Below are 12,410 nucleotides of genomic sequence, written 5' to 3'. Positions count from 1 at the left end.
AGAAGCTCAGTTGGCCAGTTCCCGATATCAAATGTAAAGCTGGCTACATTCCTTTTATTTTTTCTCTTTCAGCTGTGCTGTTTATCTCATTGTATATTTTATATCAAAAATTAGGCTCATAAACTGATAGGTGCTTTGATAAAGCTTGAGAATTCAGCAGTATTTTTAAATGTGTCTTCTCAGTTCATCTTCAGGACAATTCTGAGAGATTGTGGAGTCACCGTGTCTGGTCATAGCTCTACTTCTGTGGTGGCACAAACAGGAGACTAGAAGTGAGAAAGACTGAGGAGAGCCTGCCTGTCGGCTGTCTGTCTTTCACACATGTGTACACACGTGTACACACTTGCTTGAGAACCCCACACACTGATGGAGAAGGGGAAGGGCCCAGTTCATTAAGTTCTTTTGATTTTGGTGAAGCTATGCTGGCTTTCAGATAAGAGCCTAAAATCTTAATCCTGACTGTCTTCACACGCTTTTAGTCCTGGAGATCATTTGATCTCCTTGTAGGTCCAGAAAACAAAGTCCTTGATGGGTCTAAAAGCCCATGATTTCAAATTACTCCTAGGCTAATGGATTCTATGCTGGTAGCTACATGAACATGTGTGTGTGTGTGTGTGTGTGTGTGTGTGTGTGTGTGTGTGTTGTGTGTTGTGACTTACTAGCTCTGACAACTGATAAAGATATTGTGTTACATACAGTACATGTTTTCAGACATTCAACAACTTTATATCTGCAGCAGAAAGAACCTGTGGTTCACTCCTAGCCTCATTTTCAAGCATTAGCATAGATTGAGATCTGTACATATGTCAACTTTTCATAATTGTTTCTTGCTTTTTTATTGATTGTTCTTGAATCCTAATTACTTCCCTTAGCAGAAATACAGAAGGAACTTTTGACCAGAAACATTCTATGATAGTTTTTCTCTTTTTGAGTCACCTGTATGTAAAGGTTTATCTGGCATCTATGCTTGGAACACAGTTTGTGGAACAGTTTGTTTTGTTTCTTTGTTCATCTGTAGAAGATCCAGACTCTCCATCTGGTCCTAGTTCCCCTAAAGTTGCTCTTCTTCCACCCATCCTCAAAAAAGTCCCCTCGGACAAGGAGCGTGATGGCCAGAGCAGCCCCCAGCCCAGTCCCAGGACCTTCTCCCAGGAAGGTAAGAACATCTCTCCTCTGGCTCTATTCACTCCAGAGTGTCATTTCAAAAGGAGGGACTTAGTCCCAGACTAAACTAGAATCCTGGAGTTCGTCAGCATCCCTTGGGTTGACTATGGGAACCAGAGTGGGCCCTTGATTTGGCATTATGTCTGACATTAGGACTTCATGAAATGAAGTCATAAAGTATAGCTGAGCCACCTAGTCAAAGACCCACCTTCTCCACAGGAGTGATTTCTACATACTTCTCAGCTGGCTTACAGCCTGTTAGGGCACAATTTTGAATAAGTTTCTAGATCCTGTTGTTTCTAAGGAAAGCACCCCCTAGTTAGCGTGTCGCCATTGGCATGGTTCAAGGGAAGCTGCAGTACTCTTTGGGTCATGAGTAAATATTCTGACTTCTCAGAGTGTGGCCCCCGTGTAGACACTCCCGGGGCGTCTCTGCGCAAATGTGTTCCCTCCAGTTCCCTGAGGTGGGAATGGTGGTTGCCTGTGATTTGCTTGCTCTACCCCTCAGGAACAGACTTGAGCCCCCAAACGGGGGAAGGCAGACCAGGGTAACTGTAGCATCTTTGATGTTTCTTCTTTCTCCCACTTTATACTCTGTTGTGTCATTTCTTTATTTTTAGTTTTATTTTGAGGCAGCGCTCTTATGATGTAATGGCTAGCCTGAAACTCGCTATGTAATTTAGACTGGCTTCAGTCTAATTCACGGTAACTCTCCTGCCTTTAGCTCCCAAAAGCGGGGATTATAGGAGTGAGTCACCATGCCTGGCCTCCCTTATTTCAAATGCACAGCTGGCTTTGGGTTAAGTATCATACAGGGCTGGTTCTGCACCAGATATGTAATGTAAGAGAGCTCTTAGCCCCCATGTGCAGATCCTGGCTGTGCTTTGGGCTGCATTGTTTAAGGTTATATTTGGTTATATCTGTACTTCCCTGGCTCTGCTATCTCCTGTTGTCTTTTCTTGGCAGTAGTCTTGGGTAGAAGCTAATAGTAGGCCCAGCTGCCTATTATCCTTATGTGTTAGTGGGTCTAATAAAAACAAATAAATAACACCTTTTTTGCTCTTCTGTCTCCATTCTGCAACTTTTTTGTTAGGTGGAAGTTTCTCTCTCCTGCTGCTTATAGAGGAAAGCAGGTGGGGATTTGCCTGAAGGTGCTAAACTATTTTTGTCAAAGAATCCAAAGAGGGGACTGGTATCAATTCTCATTTCACAACGAGGGGATAGATGCTGTACTTGTTGTCCCAGCCATAGCTTCAAGCGTGAGCACTGTGTGGAGTGACGTCACTCGAACTGTGACCTACACTATTAAAGAACCTTTCATCGTGCTGTTCAAAGCAACCTCGGGCCCCGAGAGCCCCTCACAGCCAGGTTGCCCATCCAGTGCCTCCCCATTGGTACCCTTGCTGTCTTTCCATTCTGTAGTTTCTGTTTTTCCCTCTTAGCTTTTAAGAAAGCTTTGAAAATGCCTGAGAGGATTTTAGTGTGGGCGGGGCGGTTGGTGATGTGTGGAAATATTCATCTTGTTAAAAACAATTGAAATGTGGAAGAATTTCCACAAACAGGGTAGGTGGGGGGGGGCAGAGAGTTAAGTTTAGTAAATTTATGATTAGCATAATTTTTGGAAAATGATAACTGCTTAGAAGCATCCAATCCATAGCCCAAGGGCCACCTGAGTTTGGCTGAGGACAGATATGACTCTAGCCCAACCCAAAATGATAAACTAACAGCAATTGTATTTTCCACAGGTGTTTTTGAGTTTGGGGTTTTTAATTTTGTTTTGTTTTTAGCTAATAGCTGATAGGTGATCAAAACTATTGGGAGTAGGAATGTGCCCTGGAGCCTCTGGTGACAACACAGGTCACATAAGACACCCACTAGCCAGGTCAGAGCTGCTGTGTAAAGCGAGGATTCCAAATAAGGGAGCCGTCGCTCAAGGACTAGTGGTGCTTCATATGCTTGTCCAGCATGGGCTGATTGAAACTACAGAGCCCGGGGTTGCTTTCCTGTCTAGACCCAGAAGGAACTAGCCACACATCACAGTACTGCTGCAATGAGGGCAGGCAAAATATACAAGGTCTGGGCACAGCTTTCAGGCATTTGGGGGGGTAAGATTTTGACTCTGGCTTCCGACTAGCTGGTCTTCAATGGGGGTGGAAGACACGGCAGCCACTCATGAGCCCTGCTTTCTCTTTAGAAGCCGTCCCTATTGTCTTTTCCTGTTTGTACATTATTATGCTGGTTACTTCATTTCCTTGTTCTCTGCCTCCCTCTCTGGACTAGCGTGCCCAACTAATTTCTGAAACAGGTAAATGACGTAATTCTTCCGGATTATTCCATAGTGTATGTGATTTTTGTTATCCATCGTGGAATCAAAAATTGTAAGACTGGGGCATTTTTGTTACTAGCTCTCTGGGGCAAGATCAGGACTCACCTCATTTTGCACATTTCCATAATGTTGGCTGTTGAATTCTGTAGACAACAGTGGATCTGCCCAGGACTAATATGCTTAGTTCTTTGAATCCTAACTTGGGGGTGGATAAGCTGATATTTAAGTTTTAACATAAAGAATTTTAAACATGGATGTCCGACACATTGATGTATTTGCTACTATAAAGGGTAAAACGGATCCCTTTTCCTTAGTAGTGCAAGAGGAGATTATTTCAAAGACATTCAGATCATGACAGTGGCAAGCCTTCCAGTAGAGGGAAAAGATCTTCAAAACCCTACTCCACCAATTGCGGAAGAGGAAGTGAATGCACCTGGGGTACAGGAAGTCACAGCCAACAAATGGTTAGAGCCTTCGGTTTTCATCCCTCGCTGACCTGAAGCTGATGAACTGGCACTAACAAAACGAGCTTTAATTGAGTAGCTGCTGTTGGGGGGCTGGTCAGAGACTTTCATAGAACTGAATTCTTATTCTAACCCGGCAACAGGATGGTCCCTCCATGGGGAGGTGGGAGGATATTAAGTCAAAATCTAAAACTAGACAATGGGGAGCGTCAAGTACCATAGAGGTTGTCTATTCAATTTTAGTGAGCATAAAAGTTAATTTTCATATTTGAGTCATATCTCTCATCTCTTCCTTTCTACATTTTTTCCCATCAAGTTTCCATGAGTAGCTAGAAATTCATAGATGCAGTGGAGAATATTCACCTACAGAACATTGATCTAAGATGTTACCCAACACTGTGTTAGGGAAAGATCAACAAGTAGCCCCCCCCCCCCCCCCCAGCAACATGCAGACCTTGAATTACATACATGACTTTTCAGGGAACGTTTTCCATCTCAGCACTCGCTCTTTCTGCTCTGTCTTCCTTAGACTATGTGCAGATCTCCTCAGGTGAGAGCAGTTCCAGGGGACAACTAAGGGGAGACACGGCAGTCAGGGTGGTGGTGGCCCTCTAGGGGGTTAGAGCCTGCACTGCTGGCCTAGGGAAGATGCTTCCCATGATTGCGGTGCAAGGAAAACAAGCAGAGCAGAGGACAAAGAATGTTCCTAGCTAATCTACTTCAGGAGATCTCCTCAAAGGACGCCTGCCCTTGGAGTGAATGAAGCTCTTTGCTTCCACAAAGCTTTATCAGAAGTTAACATGTGAGGGTATTTAGATGTCCGGGGTCAGGCATGAGGCCCATATTTTATGTAGTGATCATGATGACATTCATTTTTCTCTGAGCATTCCAGAGTCCAAGTTGATGAGAGTGACTTATGACAGGGAAAGCTGTTCTTTTTTTCTTTTTTTTTTTTTTTTTTTTTTTGGTTTTCGAGACAGGGTTTCTCTGCAGCTTTAGAGCCTGTCCTGGAGCTAGCTCTTGTAGACCAGGCTGGTCTCGAACTCAGCAGAGATCCGCCTGCCTCTGCCTCCCAAGTGCTGGGATAAAGGCATGCGCCACCACCGCCCGGCTGGAAAGCTTATTCTTAAGGAACTTGCTTGGGACAGATACAAGGTCTCACAAAGTCCCTACCAATTCATCAACAGCAAGAGCATCCAGGGCCTTGGCTTGGTGGAGCCAGTGCTATGGAGAGGCTCCTATGGCTCTTTCTGTTGCTCTGTATTAACTAGCTGGATACTAGGGAGGAGTTAAGGGATGGCCCCACCACACAAAGCAGGGGGTAATAAGTCATAGTAAAGATAGAACATTCATTCTCTTTGGACTAAGTAGTAGTCATCTGTCCTGGAGAAAGTGAATAGAATTGGTCCTTGGATTTTAGTGGATGTGGTGGGCATATATGGTACTCAGGATGGAGTGTAGGGCCTTACAAACTGCTTAACAGGCTCTGTGGCTGCTCAGCTGCCTTCCACACGTGTACTTTACTCTCAGCTGATTCCCTGTGTTAGAACATGTGTTTATATCATAGAGCTGTAAAACTACTTCTCTTTCTAAAAGATGTAGTCTGATGTTAGCAAAACAGAAACACAAATTTCATTTATAGGAATGTCACATCTGTGAGTAGCTGCAACATTTGTGAAGAGCCAAAGAGTTATTTTTCTGAGACTTAATAAGATAACAAATCTACTGTCTCTTTCATTAAGTACAATTGAGATTACGTGGATGTTTCTAGATCCTGGAAATTTACATTTCTAACTCTTAGAGCCATTGATGTGCATCTCTCACTAGCAAGGCACGTGTGGTGCAGAAATAAGACCCACTAAAAGCGCTTACATGGCACTCAGGATGCCCATCCCCTGGGCACATCCGTCTGCCAATAGGACATCGAGTAAAAGGGGATGGTTTCAGGGATAGGCGAACTCCCAACAGTGAGAAGAAGCCCTGTGTCTATCTCTGATTTTTCTGCAACCCCAGTAGTTACCATTCTCCTTGTCATGGGTTGGGTCAAATTTTGGTAGGCTGATTAATGGGACCATTCTTGATTTAGCTCTTACTACCTTGATTTCTTGAAATCGGGCACCCCAAAATTTTTCACAAGTGCTTCAATTTTAAATTACATTTACGTCTAATCTGTTGTTTTGTTAGTGTCCTATTCTTCTCACGTTGCCTTCACCTTTGAGAAACTACATAGGCCTCTGCTTTTCGTAATAGTTTTCGGTTAGTTTGTCTTTTAATGCGTTACCCAAGACAATTGACCATGAAAAGTAGTTTGTACTCTCAAGTCATTAAGACACAATCTTGTGATACAGAATATCCAAGCTTCTCAATTTCACCAAGCCTCCTAGTACTCATGAAACAAATGGCAGCTGTTGTTCTCAAAGCATGCTGCTATTTGACTCATCGGTTGACATGGTTTAATTGCTGTGGCTGTTTAGCGACTGATTGTCATGTCCTCTTCCTCTCTGAGTATAAGATGTGATATGTTTATTAGCAAATATTCCTATTTACTTGAAGACATAGATGCTTTTGTGTTGGCTTAATTTGTGTCGTAGAGCTTTTCATTTGTTTGCCGTCTGATTCTGGAGGAGTCCCCTTCTTATCCCTGGGTGCTCCGTGTCCAGCGTGAAGCCACTGGACCAGTGACTGGTCTCACAGTCTGTTGAACTAGTGCTTTGGCTCAACTTTCTTCCCCCAGGATCCAGATCCATGGTTCCAATTTCCTTTGTGCGAGAATTCTACAAGAGCAGATAACTGTAGAGTGTGTATCTGGTATCCCAGCACTTGGCAGGTAGATGCTAGGAAGGGTCTAGAGTCCAAGGTCATCTTCAGTAACAGAAAGTAGGTGGAGATATAAATAAAACTCTGTCTAAAACAAGCAACACAGCCGGGCGGGTGGTGGTTGGCTCACGCCTTTAATCCCAGCACTCGGGAGGCAGAGGCAGGCGGATCTCTTGTGAGTTTGAGACCAGCCTGGTCTACAAGAGCTAGCTCCAGGACAGGCTTCCTAAAGCTGCAGAGAAAACCCTGTCTGAAAAAAAAAACAAAAAAAAAAAAAAAAAAAAAAAAAAAAAAAAAAACCAAGAAAACAAGAAACACAATTCTTCAGGAAAAATTTAGCAGTTGCTTGAGATTTTTCCACTATGCTGGAGTTTTTTAAAAGCGGGGCCAGCTACCGATTATTATGTTAGAAAATGCCACTGTTTTCTCGTGGTAGATAGATATACTATCTGCCTAGAGTTTACAATGGGGAGATTCATTTCCTCCCAAGTTGCATCTGCATCTCTAATTACACCTATATCTGTGTATTTCACAAGGGCTTGTGAAAATTTACATATAATCATATGCGAAGTTGTGAAATCTTTGTGTTTGAGGCTCTCTGCAACACTTATTTCCACCATCAAACAAGTTGTAAATATGCAAGCCAGTGTTTCCACTTAATAAATTAAATGTTCAGTCCTATATCTTTTATTCATCAATAGAGCACATGGGTTGATAATAGATACATAGTATAGATAGATAGACTCGTCCACCAGGACACCCTGGCATTCCTAACCGTATTACATTGGAGAAGTTTAATCAGTGTGTGTTTTTGTTTGTTGTTTTTTGTTGTTTTTACCTTGTTTTAAATCAAGGTGCAGGAATAAGTTTGGGTAATTAGTGAAAGTCTAAATTTTATAATATTTTTTAAAAATTAATTCTGGACTTTTAAGTTTCAAGCAGACATAACTATTTAGACACTCCTTTAATGGAAGCCTGACAAAATACGGTTCTATATAATTGTAATTAGCATCTTAATTGCATGCAGTCAAATAGATGTTCCCTAAGGGCTGGAAATTGACACAATAAAAAGCTTTCTTTCTACAAAGCTGTTTGCATCAAGGATCAGTACTAAGCAGGCTAGAAGACCAGTTGAGTGCTGAGCTTGGTTCAAGTGTTAGGTGAGGCTCTTCTTGCCTGTTCCCAACACTAAGGACATGCCAGCTGCCTTAGGGTCCTTAGCACATGCAATCATAACTTAATTAATGGAGGTGAATGTGTTTAGGATGAACTTTACCCCAGGGGTCCTGAGGATCAAACCCAAGGCCTCATACAAGCTCCGCCCCTCTTGTAGAATGCTTTGTTGACGTTTGAAATTGCGATGTTTCCCCTCTTAGTCACCGCATTGGTTAGACGGTAATTCTTACTTTTATGGCGCAATCTGACAGTGCTATCCAACTAGAAAGGAGCAGATTAACTTGGTTATGTTTGCGCTCCCTCCTCCCTATCAGCCCGTTTTGCTGCCCGCATAGTTTCCTAAGCTGGAGGACTCAAAAACCCAGTATCAGCTTGGAAGGTCAGTGTCTTCTTGGAGATGAAGATGCAGCCTGCCTTTTCCAAGAAGATGCCCGTATGGTGTCCCTCTAAATTCCACTCATGGTTGCTGTTGTGGCCCTGGTCCATAAGGTTACTTCCGTTTTTACCTACGACCAAAACTCTTAGTTACACGAGGGTCTCCATACTAGAGAGTACTTTCGCGTCATCTCACATAAGGTGGGTTTGGCCTGAGTTCCCAGGAAGTTAAAGTATTGGGAAGGATGAAAAGTGTTGATTATTCCACTGAATCTAGGGTCTCAATGTTTTATCTCTGAAGAGAGATGAGCATGACCCCCGTCCCGCACCCCTTGTTTATCTTCCCTGGACTCTCCCCTCACAATATTAGACATTTTTTCTTCCCATTTGTCCTGTTTGTGAAGAAGCGAGGTTTTGTTGTGAATAGAATGCAGAAGTTCTGGGAGACAGCTCAAGTCCCCTTTACATTTTGAGGTTGATTTCCTTGTCAGATATTCTTGGGATTGTATGGTAGTATTCTCTGGCCCCCTTGTCGTTAGCACAGGCACTCAGACTTGAAAAGCTTAAAGAACCTCTGAGGCTGTGGACATCAAATTGTCTTTGTGATGAAGGGCAGAATATTTAGGGGACATTATTTATCTTTTTTTCCCTCTCAAAACCTGACTAAACAGCTTTCAAAGACCTGTCACACAAGTAAAATTTTTTCTCCCAATAAAAGCTTTTAAAAGCAATTGTTTCGGTTTTTATGTCCCCAACAACCCTCTGAGAATTTTGCCTAAACCACTGGTGAACAGAAGTCGGAAGTTTAGGGACTGGAGAAATGGTTAAGTACGGTTATTACTATAGAGGGATAGAGTTCGGTTCCTGCACCCATTTTCAGGTGACTAAACCCTACCTGAGCAAAAGTCCAGCCTCTGTGGGTCCCACCTGGCACCACCACACACACGAACACACACATACACATGCCACTTATTTAATTCTAATTCGACTTACTTGATTTTAGAATGAGATTGAAAGGCTGTTTGTGGGTCTCTGCCTTCACGGATTTGGTGTCTTTTCCCAGAACTGAAGACTGTGTTCCTGTGTTGGGTATTCCTTCTTGAGTGGACGATTAGTGTTGCCTTTTTTTTTTTTAAAGGCAAACTCTCCAAGTGGCATGGGTTTGTGGTTTTTAGCTCAGATGGCTTCTCTTCAGGAGGCATGGGAGTAATGTTTCACAGCTTTATTAAATGTCCCTGGGTTTAGTCTCGTGAACTGAATCTTTCCCAGGTGTGGCGGCAGAGGAACCAGGATGTAGACAGAAAGAACACAGGCTTTAAGAGAAAACTAGACAAAGCCTACTACCTGTGTGATTAGGAAGAACACAGGCGCATGACCAAAGACCAGGTCCAACTGCCCTGTGACCCCTTCCAGTTACCTATCGCCAGTCCAAACAGACAACAGAGTGGGTACTTTGCCTGCAGGGTTGAACTGTTGGAGGCATTATTTAATTCCTTGTCAAGATTTTATCCATAGGGAGTGAAGCATAGGCGTTCTGAAGGACAGGATGACAGGTCTTTCTCTGCGTCCCTCCCCCCACTGCAGGAGTAACCAGCTTTCAGACTCTGCAGAAGGCATGGCATTGGAACCCAGTCCAGCCGGCACCTCTGCAAGTCTCTGTGTGTTCTGTCCTCTTGTGCCATGTATGGGCAGTCTGGCTGTGGAGGTCACCTGGCTCAGAGCCGCCTCAGTGTCTCCTGACGGCTTCTCCGCTTGCGTACCCATCTCCATCTCTGGTTCTCGTCCACATCTATGCCGGGTTCACCCTAGCATAGACTGGTCTGGTGTTGCGTGTGTCCACTTGCTTGTGGTTTCTTTGGTGTGTCCTTGACTTCTGTCCAGAGTCTTCTAAGTTTCAATTGCCGGTTTGTTTTCTGGAAAACGTTCTACACTGACTACCCCTCCCTCCACTTCTCAGGGTCCCTCCCCCCACTGTTGGCCAGGTCCTGTTATTGCCTTGTTAATAAATTGTGCCTCTTCCTTACCTTCTGATTTCAGTCTCAAGGAGAAGCTGGGGTCCGCAGGCCCAGGAGTATCAAGAACAAAAGCAGCGGTCCTCCTGGCAAAGATGGTCACCAAGGGGAGCAAATCCAGTGACTCCGGAGAAGAAGCAGAAAAAGAGTTTATTTTTGTGTAATGGTGCCCACCCCAAGCCTTCCATGCAGGGTTGCTCTCCTCAGCCCTCAGAGAGGAGCCGCGGGCAGTGCGTCCTTCTCTACTTTCTCCCTTCTCTGGTGCTTTCTTCCTTCTCTCCTTTCCTCTTTTTCTAAGAAAAAGATATAAAAAAGTCCACTTTTTGGTTCTCAAAGCACATTTTTGGTCTCCACCCTTTCTCAGCATTTGTTTTCCAATATTGTTTCTTATGCCTTCAACAAAAAGCCAGCAATTATTCCACGGGACCCTACTTGAATTTCTCTGAGGCAGCTACACATTGCCCTGCATGGTTGGTTTTTGGAAGTTAATGAAGTACTGGACTCCCACCCAAGTAACTACCAGGAGACCCTGGGGATACTACAGGGTGTTTTGTGTCAGATCCACACATGACTCGATATAGCAATTTATTCTTGATGTATGGAATTGCACATTGTAATTATATAACAGAGCACACTAATAAATAATTTGTATAAATTATATATAGTAGATCTCGGGCATTGTTCTTACATTCTTCTGGGGGGGAGCACTTCCTTCCTTGTGGAGAATTGTACACTTTAGAGCTTGGCTCATAGCCTTTGCAGACCATCGGCAAGCACAGCTAAGAACAGAGGTGAGAAGCCCGGATTCATGTATATAGTTGATTGGAATGAGGTCTTATGAATATTCTTGTTTTTGAAGGCCTTTAATTTCTGTCTGCTTATTAGCTTTTAATGTGTGGTTTTTAAGAGAAAGTTTTGGCACCTGTAAAAAAAAGATGTCTAAATACTACTCTTTATAAAACATCTCACAAATATTCACTTACATTACAGGCTGAAAATATTTTATTCATATGTATATTTATACCAATAAAATGATTTTCCAAGTGGAATTTTTGCTTCCTCCAGTTGTTTTGTTAGGACCAGGCTTGTGCAGTGAGGCTGTGGCTAGTTTCTAAAATGTAGAATAATCACAGTACACAGATAATCATATCATCTAGAAATCATTACTTTCAACATAAATATAATTTGATAATTCCGTGGTCTGCTCTTGCTACCGGAACACAGATGGAATTTACTAGAAGGTCACAGAATTCTTTGTGTGCTCCGTACCCAGCTCCATGAGTTTAAGGTCATGAGAGCTGTGCTGGCTTGAGTCAGGTAGGAAGACAAACATCGCAGACAGAGCTGGTGTGATGCCACTGTTTACTTCACCCCCCTCCCTTTGCCACCCCTGAGTGGTTGACCTGAGAGTGAATTCCTGTCCTAAAGGCAGGACCGCTTGCTATCATATGACCTCATGACAACAGATATAGAAGACTGTTTTCTAAGTGTGGCTCAGTTTGGTCAGGAGACCCACAGCCCAGCTAAGCCCACACTTGGAATAAGCAGCACTATTGAAGGTGTCACTTCCCCATCATCCCTAGGATGTTCTGGAAGTCTCAGAAAGTGACATTTGACTTATGAAGGGATTCCTTCATAAGTACAGGGGCTGTGCCTGATTCTTAAGTATACTGTATATTTTTTTAAGCTTGAGGACAGTTTTATTATTCTTTAAAAGAAAAATCACAGAGCAGGGAGGCTGACCATATTGACAGCTGCCACAGGAGGGAGATGGAGAAGAGAGGAAGCCATACTTTTGAGTTTGACATGGAGGATCAGCAAGCGGCTGCCTGGCAAAAGGAAGGTAGCTTCAGAGAAACTGTGGAAAAGCCCGAAGTATCAGAGAAAGCATGCATAGGCTCAGGCCAACCACCTGAAGAAAAAGGCAAGTGGTCGCATCTTCCTGAGTAAAGACTCAAGAAAGCAGGCGGACAAAACCAACCCTCCTGGTGGCTCCATAGTGGCTCTGTCCATTCCCTTAAAGTGTATGTGTGGCCTCAGATTGTGTCCCGGAGAGTAGTGGGGTGGTCACCAAGT

At 43.5% G+C, this 12,410-nt stretch overlaps 1 protein-coding gene across 1 annotated transcript in view; it reads left to right on the top strand.

Annotated features, from left to right (window-relative positions):
* Nucleotides 1-10,498, top strand: part of Carmil1 (capping protein regulator and myosin 1 linker 1) — a 274,817-nt gene extending 264,319 nt beyond the window's left edge. Inside the window, 4 exon segments of the mRNA XM_038333283.1 lie at nt 1,019-1,156; nt 10,360-10,421; nt 10,423-10,440; nt 10,442-10,498. Coding sequence (XP_038189211.1) covers nt 1,019-1,156; nt 10,360-10,421; nt 10,423-10,440; nt 10,442-10,498 — 275 coding nt within the window.
* Nucleotides 10,499-12,410: the final 1,912 nt, after the last annotated feature.

Source organism: Arvicola amphibius, chromosome 6 (genome assembly GCF_903992535.2).
Source record: "Arvicola amphibius chromosome 6, mArvAmp1.2, whole genome shotgun sequence".
In the NCBI taxonomy this organism is placed as follows: domain Eukaryota; kingdom Metazoa; phylum Chordata; class Mammalia; order Rodentia; family Cricetidae; genus Arvicola; species Arvicola amphibius.
The sequence above is the reverse complement of the archived record's forward strand: the minus strand, read 5'-3'. Positions and strand labels throughout refer to the sequence as shown.